Here is a 23,294-nt window from a genome sequence, read left to right as displayed (position 1 = left end):
TCATAGTTATTTTTTTGTAAATGGTTAGGTCTACTATGTAAGCAGATGTCTTAACCATTATATTTTAGCATTTTCCATGTTAATGTCGCAACATAGTGAACTGTAGAAGTATAGATGTGTGTGTGTGTTTTTGCCTCATTTATTTTTAAGCTCGCTCACTTTTTAAGAAGAATTCTTATCTCTAAACCAATAGTTTTTACCTTCATTTACTTTTAGATCCACACACTTTCTAGATCAACTTGGATCTAACATACTTGAAAGAATTAATTTTAAACTATTGTATGTTAGTAGTTTTGTATCATTGTAAGATTTTGCTATAACTTGCTATTTTATTCAAAGTATTAGGTGTACAATGTATTTTCAGGCCAAATACTTAAACTATATTTTCAATTGTTTTCACGCAGATGACGCGGCAACGCGCCAGTCAACTTTGCTCATTTACTCTAAAATTAATACCTTGAAACGCTAAATGAGATAATTTATTAAATATTTATTGCTCATGAAAATACACAATTAGCATAATGCTGCACAGACTAATGCTTACAAGACAAAGCAGAAGCCACATGGAGTTTTGGTGTTCTTGTCAAGTCCCATGATGATTTTCTTGATCTCTCCAGCCCTCGAGAAGAGCTCGTAGACCTGCTCCTCTGTCGTATAGAACGACATGTTCCCTATATAAACAGTGGTCGATGTCTGCAGTGCATATTCATACTCCTCTTGGTTTCCAGGGAACCTACGGTCTCTATACGCCGAGAGCTTACTCGGATCCTAAAGAAGAAAGTTTTATCAAAAACTGAAAACTGGGTATCTGAGAAATCGAGCAATTGTGCTCAAACATTTGGGAAATATCGAAACTTGAGATCGCAGTGAGTTTGATCCGTAAACCCTAGATTTTGATGGGGGGAAAACATCGTACCTTGAATAAGGAAGCCATCCCGTTTTCGATTCTTCTCTTCGCTTTCCTTCGACCTGTTATGAGTTCATCGAGAATTTGGGAGGGAAGAAAGCGAGCGGTCTAGGGTTTCTGAGCGTTGAGCCCGATTTGGGAGCAGGTGGTGGGACCCACTCTAAGTTTCACCCGTTCTATGGCTATCGGGTTTCGGGTTCACATCTTTTTGACCCGATAGCCAGACCAAATCTTAAACCCGATACCTCCTCGGTTCAGTTCGGTTCGGTTCGTTTATATTGGGTGAGCGGGGGGAAGAGAGAGAGAGAGAGAGAGAGAGAGAGAGAGGGAGAGATCAATGGCGGACTGGGCGACGGTGCATAGACTTTGGGACAAGTGGGCAACCCACAATGTTGGCTCAGATGGTGAGATGCCCATGAACTTATTTGCATAGACTTTTTAGCAAATAAAACTGAGCACTTTTAAGGGAATGCATTCATTCATTGAATCAGGTGAACCCCTGAAAGCTGCGTTGCTGCTTAATCACGACCCAAGTGGACCTTCTCGCCTCTTGTCCACAATGTAAGCAGAATTTGTTCTACTTACCTCTAGTATTTTATCTCTGAACTCATGCATAGTTAGCGTTTGATGAAATGACGCATTGAACCTTATACCCTTTTAAAACAAATGGGTTCCATGTGCCAACCTTTCCAATAATTTTTATGCTGAAGAATGACCCATTTAGTGCTTTAGCTTTCTGATATTCTGATGGAGCGTGTTATGAGAAAACATTAAACTATAGACTCTAAAATTTCCTACTCATTCGGCGGTCGAGTTGGATGGTTACTTGTCATTGTTTATGACTGGTCAGAGTACGAACTAACACGGACAAGAAGGGAGTGATTATCATTGTGGTGTGAGATATTTTGCGTTTTCTCCTGTTACTGGATGATATAGTCATAATATTGCAGAAGTCAGTCAATAGATTTGCTGAATACAGAGGCGCAGATTGCCTTTCAGATAGAGACGGTTCTTTGGAATTTAATAAAAGTTGGTTATACACATTCTTCAGTGGTCTTTGTCTTGTCGTGAAACTAATTAGCTGTAAATTATATGTAGGTTAACCTTGTACTCTACATGATAGCATACGGGTTTGGCTGATTAGCTTCAGCCTTAGAACTTGGAGCTCGATTTTGATTCCTATTTGGTAACTGCAGTTGGAAAATGTTAAGGATGGGTGCCTGAATATTGCACTGAATTTCTTGGTGAATGTGGGTATGATCAATTGAGCACCATTCCTAATTCAATCCTTTTCAAATTTGATAAAAACAGAATTTGATTTTGTCAATTCAATCCTTTTGAAATTTGTATCTGACTGAATCCAAGTTTCATTTGGGGGCTCTAGGTCCATTCCTAATTAATTAAACGGTATTCTAGGTACACCTTAGAACTTAATTAGGTCAGCGTCCAGGAGATCTTAAGTCTACATGAACTACTAATACCGTTACTCTAGGTACACCTTAGAACTACTAATACCGTTACTCTCAGAATTCTAGAGCTCATGCAACTGATTGGATTAGGTGCTGTATTGGGTAGCTGGTGTCAAAGTCAATGCATCCTTGTTGCTCTGAAAGGAGAAGTTTGGATAGGTTCAGCTTGTTGATGGTGATTTTAATGTAATTCTCTTTTATCTTTCTTTTCCTTCTGATCGCACCTACATATTTCTGTTGAACAGTTAAAACAGTAAACAAGGGAGCTGATATTTGTGTGTGGCATGTATGACTTGCAGCGAGCTAAAAGAAGAGATGAGAAATGTTACATCCATAACAGGTATATTTGGGTGAGGAAGAAATGAGGGATATCCAGGACAATGAGTACGTACAATGAGTGTTAGTAGAGTGATGGGATGGTAGCTAATAGAGCAACTTTGGCTAAAGCTGGGAGTGTATTTACACGGATTGAGGTAGTCAAAATGGGTAAATCAGTTGCTAATGTCATGGATAAAAAGGACTCATGTAGATTGCAGCTAAGACCAAAATTTAGGATAAAGACTTTGTTGTTCTTTTTGTCGTTTTATGGAGTGTTTCCCTAACTAAGGGCATCCGAGTGTATAGACAAAAACATTCCTTTCTGTGGTGATTACTGTAAATTACAGGGTTAGGTTGTATTCTGCCAATGTATGCGTTCTTTTTAAACTCTCGCACAAAGCGGAACTTTGTTGTACACTTCTAGAAGGTGTGAAAGCGTGGGTATGTTGGCTGGGAGCTAACAATTGTTTAGATTTTAGTGTATGGATAAAAAAACGAAAGTACTGAGCGAAGGCAGAGCTAGAATTATTAGTGACATCTGTGTTGAATTTCATATACTAAATCAGTGTGAATTGAAACTTTATAGAGTAACCATCTGCTACTGGCATTTTCTGTACAGGTAAATGATAGTTTGTGTGCTAGAAATCTTAATGAATACAGTTCCATTTTGATGTGAAACGGGACAGGGGGTCTATCAGAATCAGCGATTTAAATCGAATAATGCATCGTTTCACCAAATTCCATGATCTTTGGCAGGAAATTAAATTCAAAACAACTAATGTGACAGATTGATTTAACGAAATTTGCATCAATAGTTATGATTAATTCCAAGCTCGATCAATTTAACTGCAATATTCATTATCATGCTCAAGTTCTACAATCAATATCAAATTTAAACAGTCACATGCTCAATTATTCTCAACTCACAAATATAATCTAAACAGTGAATATATGATAAGAGTTTAGAGATGAAATACTCATGCAATTAACTAATAAAACGAGATTAACAGAAAAATAATTTACTGGGCTATCAAGTGGTGACGCTCGACGGATGAACTGGCGACGACAACAGCGTCAAACTGGCGACGGCGGCGAACTGAATGACGATGAGGTCGACGGGGCTAGAGCGATGTGATGACCCGTGGGTAGGCGGCTGTGGAGGAAGAGGGGATCAGGATCGGTTGCTGTTCGGAAGAGGGAATGACGCAGGCGGTGGGCTGGGGGTTTTGCGGTTGATGTAGAGGTGGCAGGGAGGCGGGGCTGGCTATCAAGGCTGCCTGAGGATGGAGGGGAGCAGGGATAGGAAGGCGCGGCTTGTGGAAGTACTGGTGGGGCTGCTCGGTGGAAGGAGGGTGGAAGAGAAGGTCGGCAGCTTTGTGGAGCAAGGGACGGCGACTTCGTTGAAGGATGTAGGGGGTTTTGGCGGGCTGTTTGTAGGTGGATATATAGGTAGAGTGGCGGCTTGTGTGAGATGGAGTTGGGCTGAACGGCGGGAAAGGAGCCGGGCAACAAGTGGAGGAGGTGAGGGCTGGCGTGGTTGCTTGGGGAGGAGAAGAACAGGGCTGTTTGGAGAGGAGAAGTCGAATGGCCTGAGGGGGAGGGGATTAGGGGAGGATGTGGTGTTTTTGTGGGAGGTTGGCGGCTGTGAAAGAGGAGGTTGGCGGCTGTGAAGAGGAGAAGAAGATTTGGCCTAGGGTTTCACACATTCGGCTTCACACCAACATTCGGCTTCACACCAAAATTTAGCTAACAAAATATTTCATTCGGTTCTTCATTATTCTTTCATTCTGATTACAGCAGTGTTTTTATAGAGCAATTACAAAATCACTCAAAATCAATCAAATTCCTAAATCACTCAGATACTAAAAATTAATTAACTACTAAACTTCACCCAAAATTCAAAATTCAAAATTCAAAAATTAAAATCCTACCAAAATAGAAAAATCCCTCAAATTTCTCAATTAAAATCCTACCAAAATAGAAAAATCCCTCAAATTTCTCACAATTAAAACTAAATTAAGATCTGATCAAACTTGCCAAATCTCAAATTTCTCACAATTAAAACTAAATTAAGATCTGATCAAACTTGCCAAATCTTCCTTATTCAAAAAAAAATCAAATAACAAATATGAAAATTGTCATTATTGTCCTCATCTTTCTCCCCGGGTGAGAGAAAACTTGACTCCGTCGAGATAGTTACAGAAATTTATCATCTTCAATATATTCTGCCTGCATCTTAATCTGTCGTTAGTTACTTTCATGCATCTCAAATCATTAGCTAGATTGCATCGTAAATTCACCATCTAAAATATTATCAAAATTCATTGTTACATGGGTGAATATATAGAAGTGAGGTAAAGTGAAAGAACTCTCAGAAACAATAGGTTAGGGTCAGGCTTATATCAGTGGACTGTCAATAAATATTGTGAACTGCTTAATCAATTAATATTGAGAATAGAACTATGACCAAATCGATAATATAAATGTTGTAATTAATTATTTCAAGAGTTGGAAAAGTTCATAAATATCATGTCAAATCTCAAACAGCTATAAAAGAAACTGTATTGGACAAGTCCAAACCATCTCAAACATTAACAGTTTTAAATTATGTCCTGACTCCATATTATACATTTCAGTTAACGATGTATTATTCAAATTAGATCAGCGATTCCCTAATATATGATCAATGCAAATCAACTCAAATGACTATGTATGACATGCAGACTCGAACAATGCAATTAATGGTAAATGTAAACTCAACGAAATGTCTAACATGCATGACATCCTCTAACAAATGGAATAATTAGGTGTTCCTTCGTTAATATGCATAACAAATTTCCTATTCTAACAGTGATAGTGAGGAACATGCAAACAAATGCATGAAAGAGGAGTGTTTTTGTGCGCTTAACATAGAACATGCAAACAAATGCATGAAAGAGGAGTGTTTTTGTGCGCTTAACATAAGAGAGAAATGAAATACTCTGCAAGGTATGTAATGCATGAAAGAGGAGTGTTTTTGTGCGCTTAACATAAGAGAGAAATGAAATACTCTGCAAGGTATGTAGTTCATCTAAAATGTCAAGCTTAGGTCGAATATCAATGAAAGCACTCGTACTCAAACTTGTATCCCTAATCACTATATATTCCAAAAATGGATCAGTATATGAGAGTTATTTTACTATGCTCAGTTTGGGATTTAACTTCCATACAGATATATGAGTGAACGTGTTGGGTGTTATGTATAGATTCATGTTTGTCCGGGAGGACTTCGTGGGGAACATCAACAATGTTTTCAATCACTGGAGTGAGTTCAGGAGGAGTTAGAGTTTCAATTTCAGAAATAACTTCAGACACAACATCAGTGCACTCCGTGATCAAATGGGTATTTTGGGGAATAATCAGAGTGTCGTTATTACATGAAACTTCAGTTAATTCCACAATTACAAGGGTAGTTTTAGAAGAAACGGAAGTACATGGTTTTTTAATTTTACTATTCCGGATTTTCTTGTCAGAGTTAGATTCTATCAAATCTACGGCTTGGTTAACGGTTTCCTCAAGAATAGATTTTGATTCCGTTATAGTCGGCTTATTAATTTTAACTGGAGTGAGGTATTTTCTTTTTAGCTCGTCGGCCATTTCTCGTCAAGTTAAAATTGGTAATTCACCTCTCATATACCTTAACATTTCGAGGTGGACCAATATTGGCAGGCTGGTCCGGTAAGCTTCATTGCTACAAACTTGATTTTTCGCAGTTCCGTTAAGGCGTACTAATCGAAGTAGCGATTCATATTATTCAGCCAGTCCAAGAAAACTTGTGGGTCGAAGCTTACCATCAAAAGTTGGTGGATCAGACATAGGTTGAGGTGGGGGTAGATGAACGAGATGCCCATGACCTTGACCTTGTGGAAGCGGAGTTGCAACACGCGCTTCTTCTAGCCTAGCGAGCCTCTAGTTGGTTACGTTTTGGAAGTCTATCAGGACCTCACGGGTAGCTCTACACTCCTAGACTATGGCACCTATTTGTCCTGCTAGCTCATCGAATCTCTTAAGGAGTACGGGATCTGTACTGCCTGACATGTTGGACTCATTAGACGATTCACTAGACTCTCCTAATCGATAGGGTAGACCTGTGTGAGTGGGCATGCACTAACAACTAAATGAGATGAATGATATGCACTAACAACTAAATGAGATGAATGTTATATTTATTTTAAATCAAATAAAAGACTTAATTAAATTAATCAAAAAAATTTCTAACCTAGAATTATGCTTTGATACCAAAAATGATGTGAAACGGGATAGGGGGTGTATCAGAATCAGCGATTTAAATCGAATAATACATCGTTTCACCAAATTTTATGATCTTTGGCAGGAAATTAAATTCAAAACAACTAATGTGACAGATAGATTTAACGAAATTTGCATCAATAGTTATGATTAATTCCAATCTCGATCAATTTAGCTGTAATATTCATTATCATGCTCAAGTTCTACAATCAATATTAAATTTAAACAGTCACATGCTCAATTACTCTCAACTCACAAATATAATCTAAGCAGTGAATATATGATAAGAGTTTAGAGATAGAATATTCATGCAATTAACGAATAAAACGAGATTAACAGAAAAATAATTTACTGGGCTATCAAGTGGTGACGGTCGACGGATGAACTAGCGACGACGACAGCGACGAACTGAGCAACAACGACGGCGGCGAACTGAATGACGATGATGTCGACGGCCGACGGGGCTAGGGCGATATGATGACCCTGGTAGGATGTTGCTTGAGATGAGGGACAGGTCGAGTGCATTTGGAAGTAGGGAATACGCAGAGGGGGCGGGTTTGCGGTATGATGTAGAAGTGCAGGAGGCCGAGCCTTGGCGGCCGCCTGAGATGGAGGCAGGGGAAAAGGAGCACGGCTGGAAGTGCTGTGGCTGCGCAGTGGGAAAGAGGCGCAGGGAATGGCAAGGTCCGGGTCGCGTTGTGACAAGGGGCAGGTGCATCGTGAGATGTAGGGGGTTGCGCTGTGTTTACTGAGAAACAAGGAGAGCGGCGGCTGTTGACGATGAAGTTCGCTGACACGGGAATGAGGCAGCAGCAAGTGGAGGAGGTGAAGGGCTGGGCACGGCTGCTTATGGAGGAGAAGAACAGGGCTGTTTGGAGAGGAGAAGTCGAATGACCTGAGGGGGAGGGGTTTAGGGGAGAGTGTGGCGTTTTTGTGGGAGGTTGGCGGCTGAGAAAGAGGAGATTGGTGGCTGTGAAGAGGAGGAGAAGATTCAGGCCCAGGGTTTCACACCCGAGGCTTCACACCAACATTCAGCTTCACACCAAAAATTAGCTAACAAAATATTTTATTCAATTCTTCATTATTCTTTTATTCTAATTACAGCAGTACTTTTATAGAGCAATTACAAAATCTCTCAAAATCAATCAGATTCCTCAAATCACTCAGATACTAAAAACTGATTAACTACTAAACTTGTCCAAAAATTCAAAAATTAAAACCCTACCAAAATAGAAAAATCCCTCAAAATTCTCACAATTAAAACTAAATTAAGATCTGATCAAACTTGTCAAATCTTCCTTATTCAAAACAAAAATAAAAGAAAGTCAAATAACAAATATGGAAATTGCCATTATTGTCCTCATCAGATTTCATGTGTTCACTACAGCATGTAAATTGCAGATACAATCTCTTAGTTTCGCGACAGCACGTATGCACTATATCTTGTGAAGATACGATTTCTTAGTTTCATGTACACCCTGAGCCTCATAGTAATGTATTCATGATTCTCTTCTTTTCTAAATTATTTTACACTAAATAATCATTATGTTTGCTCCTCATGTGTGGATATAACAAGGTAACATACTGAAAATGGAATTCCACCTTAAAATTTGATAATTGTTTCCCTTTAAGCAAAAGGAGTTGACCTCTGGCTCTTAAGCTTGAAACAGTAATAGTTGGTTCTTGGTTCTAGCAGAGCAGAACAGGAAGGATCAAACTTGAAGGCTATTGAGCTGAAGCCATTTCTCGACTTTATCAAGAGAAACAGCCTCCAGAAAGATTTCTTCTGTATTGGACCAAACCAGTGTGAGTACTTCCTCTCATGCTCAAAGCTCACCAAGAGGACTAGTGCTAATATCCAATTAACTAAGACCTCATTTTCTTAAAATGGCATTGTTGTAATTAATGCGGCAAGGTTATGCTGAAGCAAGAATAATAAATAATAAATGAAAATGAAGATGAGTTGGTGTTAGGTTGTTTTGCGGTACATCATCATTCATTCCATAATATACAACAATAACAAGAAGCCTCAACCCTAATTCCAACCTTGACATGATGTCAATAACTATCTTATGCTGATCGCAGATCTGGTGACATCAATTCATGATCACTGGTTTAGCGCTCGGTGTGTCAATGCATCAAAGCCTGCTGGAGAAGGTGTTATCGTTATGCAGACTGCAGCATATCTTTTGGTGGCAATGTAAGGGCTGAGAACAAACAAAAACATTAGTTTGAAACTTTTAAGGATGGCTCTATTTATTCATATTTTTTGTTAGGAAATAAAAATCTTGATTAATAAATTCTTTCTTCATGTTTTTGATATATTTACAGGTATGACGGTTCAATTGGTTCAGCATCTCAGGCAATGGCAGCTGTAGATCAGTTTTCATGGCAGTTGAGCCGTCGAAACCACTGAGTGCTTAAAATATCTTGTATTCGCCAATCGCCACTGTTATGCATATATGCCTAAAATGTACAATATATGGTTCAAAATTTCTTGTATCCCAATGTTGAGATGTTTACGCCATTTTATCTAACCTCCAGTGAATCTCTTTTTCCCCCCTTCCTCTCAATGCCTTCTCAATAATGCCTTCTTTGACATCTCGATAAGAACTTTTATGCTTTGCAGATGTTCATTGCATATCGCAACTAGCTAAATGCAAATATGATGATACATGACATAAGTATGATTCTTAATTGAATCATAAATATGTCATTTGTGAATTGATTTGATACCTATCGATTGATTTATGTTTGCACCTCTTTTTAATAGTTGTGCAAATGTTCTTTTTTCGGATATTGAGGAATGTGTAAGAATTCGTACGTGTTTTTTACCACTCCACAAAAGAATATTATTATTATTATTTTCTTCTGTATATTATACAGAGGTGGTTTGATGAGGGTAGATTGGAAGTGTTCCAATGGATATTATTTCAACTGAACTAGTTATAGCTTGGTAGAGGGCTACCAAGGTTGCAGTAATTTGATAAGGGGATTATAAACTTTCACCTTTGGAAAAAAAATATTGTATGGCCTTTATTGTTAAAACTTATTTTATTGTATACAAGTTGTTTGCAGTTTGAGATGTTGCCAATATGATTGTGACTCAAGTGGAAAGGATGGTTATTAGGTGGCAGTTCATTTAAGCAAAATGAGCTGTCAAAAAATAAAGTGGTGAGGTCTATAATTTTTTAAGTGACTAGTTGGGTGGGCTTCACAAATAATTTATCTCTTGGTAACTCATTTAGTTAAATGGGTAACTCATTTTGTTAAATAAGTTGTCACTTCATACACATTTTTTTCTATGTAAGCTAATGGAGGTTTATTATATTTGGAGCTATGTAACAAGTAAAGTTTTCCAAATTATTGCTAGCTATAGAACAAAACCCACTTCTCGGTGAAAGAAAGAACGGAAAACAAAGAAAACAATGTCTCTCACTTTCATTGCATGAGTTTATTAATATGTTTGACATATCTGAAAAACTAACACTAGGTCTCTTGTTCATCAAAGTTACCTCGAACATATATTCAGAGATTTTAGATATGGATCGGAATATTTCAATACATATCTGAATCTGCAACAATATCCTATCAAATGTAGATATTTAGTAACCATATTTGCATCCTAATAGATATAGATATATGTGCAGACACAAATATTTCTTGCACACGTAACTTCACCCTTTCATCTATTAAGAGGCATGTTTGGAAAGTGGTCAAAGTGACTGATAAGATATTTTTGTTCCTTAAAAGCCACTTTTGACATGTTAGTTGACTTATAAGTCATCAAAAAATAAGACGGGTATCCTAGCTTATTTTTTGTGGCTTATAACCCGCAATGTTTGACAAAGTAAAAGTCCAATATACCCCTCAAATTTACAAAATTCCAAGCTTCATTTATCCCTCTCCAATCCCATCAAATGATTTCTGGTCATTTTGACAAGAATGATGACTTATAAGCTACACATTTGCCAAACGCTTTACTATTGAAAACGAATTATAATCTACTAAATTTATCAAATATTTTTACATATAATCCACTTATTTATAATCCATTAGTGGATAATATATCAAGTATTACCACGAGGTATTCAGAGCTCACTTCCTTCTATTACTATATGTATACCTTACGCCAAACCCCTTTGCTACAAACCCTCCCAGAGCTTGCCATATCATCATTTTTCTTCTCAAATAAAAATGACATGTGTCCTAAATCCTCACCGTCCATCTTCATAGCACAAAAAAATTTAAATCTATAAAAAAAAATATAAACCATCCGTTTTTAAACAACCCATCGAATCTCTCTCATATTACAAATCCCTGTAATACAATCAATCAATCACTATTTTTCTTTGTTAATTCTTTTGCATTTTGTAGACCCCTATCTACGGTTTACCGTCTCCAAAATTTAGAAAGAAATTGAACTTTCCATATTCACCGTCCTTTTTAAATAACCAACCGCACTGATTTCCTCTCTCCCCCCCCCTCACGTAATCCCTAAAATCTCTCTGGAACTATACCCATAATTTTCACCTTGATGACAAACTAACCAAAAAAACAGCAAAAAATAGAAATATTACCAAAATTAATTTTGAAAAAAATCCCAATTAGCTTTTCACCACCATCCTCTTCCATCATCCCTCAATCTCGGTGAGTTTCTTGACAACCTCCCCTTTTAATTTTCATTAATTGGTTTTTTTCTTGAAATATTTTATTTTCTATACTATTTTCACATCAGCCCCCCCCCCCCCCCCCCTCCCTATTTTCAATTGTATTCCAAATCATCAACAACTACTACATACTCACAAGTAAGAACTCTTCACGTTATTGGCTTTATTATTTTCAATATTTATGTAATAATTTTACTTATATGGTTGTTGATTTTATTTAATTTTTTAAGCAATCTGTTACACGATTTTAATTTTTAGAGCTTCTCCGCATTAAATATGTATTTATCCATGACTTTTAATATTTTTCATATCCTCACAGTTATTTCCTCAATCATCATCCAAAGAACATCGCCGAACACTACATATTCATATGTAAGAATTATTAAACAATTTAATTTTTAATATATGCATCGAATTTATAACTAATTTTCATATTTTTAATTTTTGAATTATTTTGTCTAATTTTTGAATTACTTTTTCATATCAACAAAGATATTTCTTCCTATTAATTTGTTTTTATTTTTAGAATATCTAAAAATATCTTCTATTAATTTTTTTGAAATTAAGGGGCTGTTTTGTTCGTTTCCTTGATACAGAGAAATGCAATTCCATGTAAAGAAACACAAGTTTTGAGTTTTCCAAACTTTTCCAAGAAATAGATTGTTTTGCTTTGGTTCGCACATAAAAAATGGTGGGAAACCAATGTATTTATTTTTCTTGTGTTTGGTTCGCATAGAAAAAAAAGGAAAACTTTTGTAAACAAAACAGAGAAGGAAAAAAATCTGACGTGACAGAGTTTTCATCAATTTCACTTGGTTGGGGAAGGAAATCAGAGAGGGAAAAAATCTTAGTTGGCGGCGATTTCAGCAGAGTTTTCCCTCTTCCATTCAAGCGAACCAAAGCGGCACAAAGAAATGGATGGAAACAAAAAAGCTGACGTGGAGGGCTAAAAATCTGACGTGGGGGGGTTTTCTGAGTTTTCCACCCCTTATAATAGCGAACCAAACAGCCCCTAATACAACTTGTAGAAATATTGAGAAATTTGATTTTTTAATAATCTAATTGCAGCAATTTTTTCAATTTTAGATCATTATCCTACCTTTTCAAATTATATCAAAATTATTACTAAATTGTAATTAATTAATAAAAAATTTTTTAAAAATAGTAATTCCAATATTAATGAATACTAAAATTAGAAACAAATTTTACCAAATCAATTAATATATAACGAAATAATTAGTACCGATATTTTCAGGAATTATCTAATACTGAAATTTTTACTACTTTTGCATTTTATTAATTTAACTTTGTCAAAATTTGAATTTTTAATTTTTTAAAAATCTAAATTGCAACTAAAATTTCAAATTTAGATCATGATCCTATTTTTCAAATTGTATCAAAATTATTACTATTTTGTAATTAATTAATAACAAAGTTTTAAAAAATAGTACTTCCTTGATTAATGAATACCAAAATTAGAAACAAATTTAAAATTTTATTTAATATATAAGGGTATAATTGTTAATGATATTTTTAGAAATAATTTAATACTAAAATTATATCGAATTTTACATTTAGTAATTTAAAATTTTCAAAGTTTGAAATTTGAGTTTTTTAAAATCTGTTCATAACTAAAATTTCAAATTTAGATCATGATTCTATTTTTCAAGTTATGTCAAATTTACTACTAATTTAGTAATTAATTAATAACAAAGTTTTTAAAAAATAGTAATTCTTTGATGAATGAATACCAAAATTAGAAATAATTTTACAAAATCAATTAATATATAACAGGATAGTACCAATAAATTTTGAAATAATTTAATATTAAAAGTATATCAAAATTTTTATTTTAGTAATTAAATTTTGTCAAATATTAATTCTAAATATTATTTGGAAACTCATCTCAGAACACACACTACTTTGTTGTGTTAACTTACTTGTTGTATTTTCCTATAGAATTCCTGGGTCGTCCCCTAATACATTACCAAGTTCCTCATTCCACCCTACTCAATTATGTCTATATATTTTTTTCTATTTTATATCTGTTGCTATATACATTTATTTTATTTTATTTCTCATGTTTGTTTGTAGTAGTCATATTCTATAAATTCATTTGCTTTGAAGAATCTGAGTTGCTTTGGGTTGGGTTTTTATTTTTTTGTATTAAAATATTAATGTTATCATAATTTTAACTCAAGGTGATTCACCTGAGACTTTTCACGATCTTTGTTTTATTTAATTTATCGCGTTATTTTCTATAGAATTCTCGAGCCTCCTAATACATTACCTGTTCAACATTCTACGCTACTCGATCATATCTATAAATTTTCTCTTATTTATATATGCTATTATATACACATATTTTATTTCTATTTTATTTTCTAGACCATGTTTGATATAGTACGTTGCTCATGATTAAAATTTTGAATTATATCGAATGACATTATAACTAAGATGTAGAGAATGAAATTGTTAGGGGTTTAATTTTAATTAATTTTATATCATTTATATTCATTAATAGCATTATACAATAGTATTGATCATGGGATTTAATTAATATTTTATATTATAAAATTTAATTTTATATTTTCATGTTCTCTTATTCTTCCCTATAAGTACAAAAATTTTGTATTAAACATAAATATTTTTAATTATTTATTAATCACTGTAATTGATGTTTTAAAGTTATTATATGAAACTTTCAGAACATGAAATAAGTAGTCCATGAAATTTTTTTAATTTTTTAAAACTTTATTACATAATCAAACATGTTAAACATGAAAATTTTGAATTTTTTTATTAAACTCTATAATCAATGTTTTCAGGTGACATAGCTGGTTGGTGATTTGCCTCGATGCAATTAAGCCTATTAAGCCGAATAGGTAGATTTGATTTATAGGAGAATTTTTTTTTTTCAATGCTCAAATTATGAAAATTGAGGAAATGTCGGGTTGGAGATATCCTTCCCATGTTGATTGCAATAATAACTTAAAAGAGATTAATGAGGTTCTTTACTACAATCGTCACAAAAAAGAGATCAAATATGTAGAAGAGAGGTAAATATTATATTATAAATGTTATAAACATTCATACTTTATAAAATATAAGTTTTAAATGAAAAAAATTTAAATTGACACGAACATGTTAATTGTCTTTAGGTACAAACTTTCCTTACAAGTGATGGATGGAATAAGCATCATTACATTTGTAATATTCTATCATGATGTTCTGAGTTTGATAAAAATTAGTCCTTCAGAAGTACCAGTTTTATTGGGTTTGATATATTATCTCGAATTACATTAAAGTGTTAATATGTTTTTAATTTAAACAAGGAATTTCGTATTGATTTTATGTTGATAAATCATGATGCAGATAATATGAATATTCTATTTGCTATAAATGGACTAATTTGTAGGAATATGTGTTTCTACGTGAAAGTTATAGAGTTTAGCATAAGTAAATGCATTGAAAACTACACAATCATTAAAATCATTTAGGATGATGTGGGTGATGAAACTAATAAAATTATATTAAACAAGTATATGTAATGTGTTGATTGTACTAATAATAAATTTATTTTTAGCAAAGGATGAGAAATCTCACGCTATGTCATAGGTTGATGGCGATGATAGTCAATTCACAAATACAATTGATAAAAAGTTTAAAGATAAGGTTTTTGAGAAAATGTACTATTATCACAAGACGAAAATGCAAATGAAATGAATCAGGACGGTATCACTGACAATCAATCTGTTGAATTAAATCCAGACACATCTACCCTATATCTATGATTAATAGTAAGGAAAAAAAAGAAGATATTAGATATATCACATGTTGCTACACTTGATACGTCTGCATTCAGAAGATCACCTACAAGCAATGTCAAAACAAGGATTGTATTCTATACATCAATTATTCTAAAATTTTATAATCTTATGTAATTTTTAATATTTTACTCTTTAATTTAATTATTACACATGTTTTGCGTAACACAATATGACCAAAAAAACCAGCTCTCTCAAGTCAGAGGAAGAGGATGAAGATGGAGAAAAAAATAATTGAAATTTAGAAGAGCTTTATTTAAAATTTTACATATTATATCCTTAAAATGGTTGATTGATAGAAAATAATTTTTTTTGAGATTGCATCCATCGCTTTATGCTTTTGAACAATATACTTATTATATCTGTATTTTTTTCTGACTTGCATTAAGATACTTTTTTTATATCTGGTTTATTCATTATATTAGTCAATTTTAGGATAAATAATTTTAATTTTAATTATAACATAATTATTATGAGATGAGGGAGGCCTTTGGCCTCCCCCTCATTATCCCTCCATTCATACCCCATTATGGTGGTGTAACACCCCACTAAGTGGGGGTGACTCTTGGGTACTCAACCTATTCACATTGACTAGTATAAATATATATCACAGGCCTTTGGCCTATTGATGAGTTTCAAACACGTTATCAGCACGTAGTGTTCTTGAATCCCTGAGCCATAAAAAAATATTTCCTTCCTCTTTTGCGCATTGAGATCTGGTTCGTTGCAGCGGGAGCGTTCGACGGATCATCGCAAGGAGGTAGCGTTCTACGGATCTTTGGTATCGATCGTCCCTAGATCTTTGATCTAGAGGTAATTACTATAATCCGTAAAATAATATATGGCAGCTGGAAAATTAACAGAAAAAAGGGAAAATTTTGTTACTGTTCACCGAGGGTTACTGTTCACTCGGGAATTAATCTGTTTATTAAGCAATTTTATTGTTGTTCATCTAATCTAATTGCTTTCATTATTTGTTGGCATAACTAGTAATTAATACTATTAGTTAATTGCTATAAAAAAAATCACTGTTCACAAAATGTACCTGTTACTGTTCATTTTATCTTAAAAGTTAGAGCATGTAGGTTTTGCACTGTCGCCATCAAAGTCCAATGCACACGTCTCATAGCCTAACTCTCAAAACCTATCCACATGCAACATCTTTAGATTTTTCATGTTTAATAATTACGGAAGGTCCTGAGATCGCTCTGCCGTTAGTAATCTAAACTAACGGTGCGTATGATATGTCTCCTCGTGGCCCACGTAATTATTAAATATTTAGGTTATATCTAATTATATGCCTGAGATGTTGCGCAATTGTTATGCCTGTTGCATATATTATTATTAAATTGCGTGGATGTTTAAATAAACTGTTGCATATATTATTATTAAATTGCGTGGATGTTTAAATAAATAATGTTGTGGTTTTTGGATCAGCCAGTTTGTCACCAAATTTAAATTCCTTGCATTTTCTTATCCTTCTGAGAGAGAAATTGTAGTGAGGATATAATTGTAAAAAGTCAAAGACCGGTGTATTCCATTAAAGACGAAGGCATTTTTGCAAAATGCAGGGACCCCCAAGGGTTTTCCAAATTGTATTTTAATTTTATGTTTTTGTTATCTTTGGACTGTATAATCGGACTTTGGACACTTTTTATTTTTTGGTGACGGGCTGATCCATGCAACATGTTTATTGCATGAATTTTTAATTCCTTATTATTAATTCATGTTTTTCAAATGCATAGATAAAATGGCTAAAATAGCGAGCGTTGATTTCGAAGTCCTTGATGCTGCTGGCAAGAATTATTTGAGTTGGCATGTGGACCTGAAGTTCCACTTACGTGCCCAGGGCTTATTAGCCACAATTTCAACTCTTGCTCCACCGGCTCCGGCCACTGTTACGGGTAATGCTGTAAATAATGCTGAGGTTGCTACTACAGTGATCGTCTCTGATATAGATAAGGCGAAAGCCATTATCTACATCAGGAGACATATTGATCGGACCCTGAAGGCCGAATACCTGACTGTAGAGGACCCAAAGGAATTGTGGACTGCACTTGAGGACCGATACAAACATCAGAAAGATGTAATCCTCCCACGTGCACGTTATGAGTGGGAAAACCTCCGACTTCAGGACTTTAAGTCCGTAGCTGAGTATAACTCAGCACTTCATAATATCACCTCACGCCTGAAGTTGTGTGGTGAAGAAGTTTCGGAGGAACGCATGTTGGAGAAGACTTACATATCCTTCCACGAGAAGGATGCAATCCTCATGCAACAGTACCGCGAACGAAAGTTCAAAAAATATTCTGAATTGCACTCCACCCTTCTGATGGCGGAGCAAAACAGAGAATTGCTTTTGGCCACTCATAACCTACGCCCTGCAGGCTCAGCTCCTCTACCCGAAGCTCACATGTTTTCTTCCCAGAAGCAGAAGAAAAAGCATAAGGGTAAATTCAACAAGGGGAAAGCCCCTAAGTGGCAGGCCATATATCCACCCCAGAAAAACAACCCTCCCCAGTCTCCTGTTGAAACAAATCTGGTGGAAAAGCAGCCGTCTACTCAGTTCACTGCTGATGACTTCGAAATGGATGATCTTCTCGACTAGATCCATGTTATCTTTATATGCATTTAAATTCTCATAGTACTTTCATCTTTAGTTCTTTACTTTCCATGTAATGCACTTTACTTTTCAATAAAGATAGTTATTTTCTTTAGATTAAAATATTGCATTCATGTTATAGATGAAGTGTGAGTGCCTTGTGGACAGTGCCTCGACGCACACAATCCTTCGCGAAAGAAGCTATTTCAAAAGCTTATATGATTATGACGATCCCGTAATTACGATTTCGGGACTATCTAACATAATAGAAGGATTTGGTGAAGCAATGATATTGCTCCCAAATAAAACGAGACTAATAATAAAAGATGCATTATTCTCTCCGAAATCTAATAGAAACCTCATAAGTTTCAAGGATATTCGTTTAAACGGATATCACTTAGAAACCAATGATATAAATGAGGATGAGTATTTGTATGTAACTCGTCAAAAAGATGGTTCAAAAACTATCTTAGAACGATTCAAGGGACTCCCGTCGGGTCTCTATCATACATATATTCAACCAGTAGAAGCTAACATGATTGTGCACCAGAAGTGCCATTCTTCGACGAAATTTAAACTTTGGCATAACAGACTGGGTCACCCAGGATCAGCAATGATGCACCGCATCATGAGCCAATCAAGTGGACACAACCTGAAGAACCTGAAGATTCTTCAGAAGGGTGATTACTCATGTCTATCTTGTTTCCAAGGTAAACTGATCACGAGACCTTCCCTTCTGAAAGTGGGATTAGAGTCTCCTAGCTTCTTGGAGAGAATACATGGCGATATTTGTGGGCCTATTCACCCCGCAAGTGGACCATTTAGGTACTTTATGGTACTTATAGATGCATCAACCAAGTGGTCTTACGTGTGCCTTTTGTCCACCCGCAACTTAGCTTTTTCAAAGCTATTGGCACAAATTATTAAGTTGCGGGCTCATTTCCCCGATAATCAAATCAAGAAATTACGTCTTGATAATGCGGGAGAATTCACTTCACAAGTTTTTCAAGACTATTGCCTAGCAACTGGCATCGAAGTTGAACATCCTGTAGCACATGTTCACACCCAGAACGGGTTAACAGAATCTCTAATTAAGAGATTGCAATGGATTGCTCGTTCATTGTTGATGCAATCACAGTTGCCTGTTGAGGCTTGGGGTTATGCCATATTGCATGCCGCATCGCTTATCAGAATACGGCCCTCTGGTGGCCATATTTTGTAACCAATGCAGTTTGCTTATGGTGCACCTCCGAATATCTCACATTTGAGAGTGTTTGGTTGTGCAGTTTACATCCCAATTGCTCCTCCACAAAAGACCAAAATGGGTCCACAGCGTCGTTTGTGTATCTATATAGGGTTTGATTCGCCCTCGATAATAAGATACCTTGAACCCCAGACGGGTGACGCATTTAAGGCACGTCTTGATGATTGTGAATTTGTTGAGGATTCATTTCCTAAACTTGGCACACAGTCCAGGAAGCCTGACGCTTCTAAGACCATTTCTTGGAACACGAAGACTTTGTCTCATTATGATCCGCGTACTAGTCAATGTGAAGATGAGATCCTGAAGATTCTTCATCTTCAGAATACAGTACATTTACTTCCTGATAAATTCACTGATAACCAGAAGATTGTCAGATCACACGTCCCTGCTGTCAACACGCCAGCTAGGATTGACATCCCCAAAGATGGATGCAATCCGCCGGCAGCAGAAACGGCTGTACCTCAATTGAAAAGAGGACGCCCACCAGGTTTGAAGGACAAAGTCCCTCGTAAAAAAAAATCCTGGAGAAATAAAGATGAACCCAACACAAGATACTAAGCTCAGACCAGCTTCCTCTCCCCTCCTAGATTCCCCTGAAGAGGAACAAATAGGAGAATCATCATTAAATTTTGTACGTACTGAGGAGGTACTGGACAGAAAAAACACAGTCGTCGACGACGACTTTGCGTTCGATATTGTCGTTCACGTCACTGAATACGACGATGACATCGAACCACAGTCTCTAGCGGAATGTAAACGCAGAGACGATTGTCCAAAGTGGAACGAGGCAATAGGAGTAGAGCTGGACTCACTCTTGAAACGCGAAGTCTTTGGACCAGTAGTCCAAACACCTGAAGGTGTAAAACCTGTGGGATATAAGTGGGTCTTCATCAGAAAAAGAAATGAACACAACGAGGTTGTGCGCTACAAAGCACGGCTTGTAGCACAAGGTTTTTCCCAAAGATCGGGAATAGACTATGAAAAAACATATTCTCCGATTATGGATGGGAATACCTTCCGATTCCTAATAAGCCTCACATCTCTGGAAGGCCTAGAAATGCAGCTCATGGACGTTGTGACTGCATATCTATATGGCAATATAGATAAAGATATCTATATGAAACTCCCTGAAGGATATAAAATTCCACCAGAGATAGCAGATAGACCTCGGGACGTCTATTCTGTTAGGCTTCAAAGATCATTATATGGTCTTAAGCAATCGGGGAAAATGTGGTATAACAGACTAAGTGAGTTCCTTGCTACGCAAGGATTCACAAATGATAAAGTCTGTCCGTGTATCTTTATAAAAAGATCGGGAACATGATTCATTATAGTCGCCGTCTATGTCGACGACTTAAATGTCATTGGATCTCCTGCAGAGATAGCTATGATATCTGAAAGCCTTAAGAATACTTTTGAAATGAAAGACCTAGGCAAAACAAAGTATTGTCTTGGCTTACAGATCGAACACCTTAAGGGTGGTATCCTGTTACACCAATCCACATATACACGGAAATTACTTAAAAATTTCCGAATGGATAAATGTCATCCTCTTAGTACACCAATGGTTGTTCGATCATTGGATGTAAAGAACGACCCCTTCCGTCCGCTGGAAGAGGGGGAGGAAATGCTAGGTCCTGAAGTACCTTACCTCAGTGCTATTGGAGCACTATTATATCTGGCTAACTGTACGCGTCCCGATATAGCGTTTTCAGTTAACCTACTAGCCGGATATAGTGCAACGCCCACAAAGCGCCACTGGAATGGAGTTAAGCATCTTCTGCGCTACCTCCAAGGGTCTATAGACCTGGGATTATATTTCCCGAAGGGTGGGTCTCCCACCTTAATTGGTTATTCAGATGCAGGTTACAGGTCTGATCCCCACACCGAGAAATCACAAACCGGATTTGTGTTTACATTCGGTGGTACGGCCATCTCCTGGAGGTCTGTCAAGTAAACCTCTGTAGCAATCTCATCCAACCATTCCGAACTCCTCGCGATCCATGAAACCAGCAAAGAATGTGTTTGGCTTCGTTCTGTCATTCAACACATCTTAGTGTCTACCGGCCTGAAGACTGGTAACCTTGAGCCAACTACTATATTTGAAGACAATGCAGCCTGCGTTGCTCAACTTCAGTCTGGCTTCATCAAGGGTGACAAGACGAAGCACATATCTCCCAAGTTTTTCTGGACGCACGATCTTCAAGAGGAGGAGCAAGTTAAAGTACAACAGATCCAATCATGTAATAATTTAGCTGACTTGTTCACTAAGGCTCTGCCTAGATGTACTTTTGTAAAACTTGTAAAAGGAATAGGTACAAGCCTGAAGCTTGTATGGTTGTAGGGTGAATATTTGATTTCCCGAAAAAGGGAGTTTCGTTTGTATTTATAAGAAAGCTTATTACAAACTAATGATCAAATAGTTACAACAGAAGCAGAGGGAAGGCCCTCTTTGTTTTGTGTGGGGACTTTAGGTGGCTATAGGACGCTTCGCTCGATGCTCGTGTCGAGTCTGCTTCCCTTGGACCGTTCGAATGAGGTTGCTGGAGAGCTTCAGTTCGCAGTAGAAGCTCAACTTGAGAGAGTTCGGGTCTGTTTAGTTCGCCGGCGATCGGAGCTCGGAACTAAGCAGTAGTGCTGCAATGCAAAGAAAGTTGTGCAGAGAGCTTGGTCTCAACTCTTTTTCCTAAGTTTTGCGACCTCCTCTCCAGTGTGCCGGAAGAGGCTTTTAAATGGGAGAAGGACAACTTGACTCCTCCTTGAATTGTGGGATGTGACCACATCTTCTTCAGAGACGTCTAGCTGTTCCTCGAAACCATGATCGGTCATTCCAGGGATTGTGCTTTATGTCCTGTCACCTACGATGGGAAGGCCCATTCTTGTATGTGAGGCAACAAACGACTACTATCCGAGTGGATTTGACCAGCATTAATGAACCGCATTTATGAGTCCGCAGATCGATGAGGCGTCTGTCCGATCACCAGTACTGTGCGTGACCGCCCGGCGTGCTTTGAGCACGACGCTTTCTCCTTTCCGGTCAGGAGAGGCGGTGAAGTAGGTGTACAGTACTCGAGTGAGTCTAGCCAGCTTGCCGAGTGCCGGCGGACCCAGCTCCAGACTCAGACAGCCGAGGTGAGTCGCATTTATGAATGCTCAGGTTGACTCGACACCTGTCCAGCTCCTTCGCGCTGTGCGCACTGTGGGCGGCCGTTTTGACGGCCCTGGGGTACTGTGCTCTCTCTCCCTTTGGGTCGAGAGAGGTGGGAAGGCCCACCTCAGCACGTGGGGTAGTGGATACCCAGCTGTACTGACGGTTTTGGGGCTTGCTGGCGGATTCGACTCCGAACTCGGGCAGGCGAGTTGAGCGAAGAGCAAATTTCCGCCATCCTGATCGCTCCTGACTCATGCTGGCGAGTCGACCGTTAGGCGAACCTGGATTTGAGCACAGTCGACGTCTACGCGGTTTAGGTCCGTGTCAGAGAACTGGGCGTGCGAACTCTTCTCGTAGACAAATTCCCTGTAGACCCATAGAGGTATTTTTTACCGTCTACAAGACCCCCTTCAAAGTTTTCGGACCTAAACTGGCTTGCGTGTGGTCTGGAACACTTTGAATGAAGAAACTGTTGGCGAAGCAAGTGCCTTCGATTTCTCTTAGGATTTTTAGCAAACCCTCAGCTATCAACGGGTTTGATGTGCCTTTACCGATTACCGTTTGAATCGGGCTAGCCATACTATTCTCCTCAGTATGATGAGTTGTCGAACAGTTTCTCTTAGGCTTAATGCTAAGATTTCTGCTCTAACCCTTAGCCATCTGGGGCGTGGGTTTCAACCGTTTAAGCAAGGTCATTCTTTTGGCTTTGTTCGTAATTTTACCTTTGAGGGCGAATGCATCGTCAAGGCGAAATTAATTTTTGAGAGCCAATTCTCGCGCGACTCGTGGGGTTATGCCC

General features: G+C 37.0%; 3 protein-coding genes across 4 annotated transcripts in view; 2 read left to right on the top strand and 1 right to left on the bottom strand.

Annotated features, from left to right (window-relative positions):
* LOC109851479 (nuclear cap-binding protein subunit 2) overlaps positions 1-1,070 on the bottom strand; it is an 11,613-nt gene extending 10,543 nt beyond the window's left edge. Inside the window, exons 1-2 of the mRNA XM_020421621.1 lie at positions 917-1,070; positions 545-768 (exon numbers count right to left, since the gene is read on the bottom strand). Coding sequence (XP_020277210.1) covers positions 545-768; positions 917-934 — 242 coding nt within the window. The 5' untranslated portion in view covers positions 935-1,070. The remainder of the gene's footprint in view (positions 1-544; positions 769-916) is intronic.
* LOC109851480 lies at positions 1,126-9,609 on the top strand. Of its 2 annotated transcripts, none has more exons than XM_020421623.1 (5): positions 1,126-1,311; positions 1,399-1,468; positions 8,678-8,787; positions 9,067-9,181; positions 9,313-9,609. In XM_020421623.1, exons 1-5 carry the CDS (start codon positions 1,245-1,247, stop codon positions 9,395-9,397), a joined length of 447 nt encoding a protein of 148 aa, XP_020277212.1. In that variant the 5' UTR covers positions 1,126-1,244; the 3' UTR covers positions 9,398-9,609. The 2 variants fall into 2 exon arrangements, with proteins under 2 accessions (XP_020277212.1, XP_020277211.1); XM_020421622.1 differs by having other exon boundaries at positions 8,675-8,787.
* LOC109821023 lies at positions 17,229-18,086 on the top strand. Its single transcript, XM_020387219.1, has one exon. It carries the CDS (start codon positions 17,229-17,231, stop codon positions 18,084-18,086), a length of 858 nt encoding a protein of 285 aa, XP_020242808.1.

This window comes from Asparagus officinalis, chromosome 8 (genome assembly GCF_001876935.1).
Source record: "Asparagus officinalis chromosome 8, Aspof.V1, whole genome shotgun sequence".
NCBI lineage: Eukaryota > Viridiplantae > Streptophyta > Magnoliopsida > Asparagales > Asparagaceae > Asparagus > Asparagus officinalis.
The sequence above is the reverse complement of the archived record's forward strand: the minus strand, read 5'-3'. Positions and strand labels throughout refer to the sequence as shown.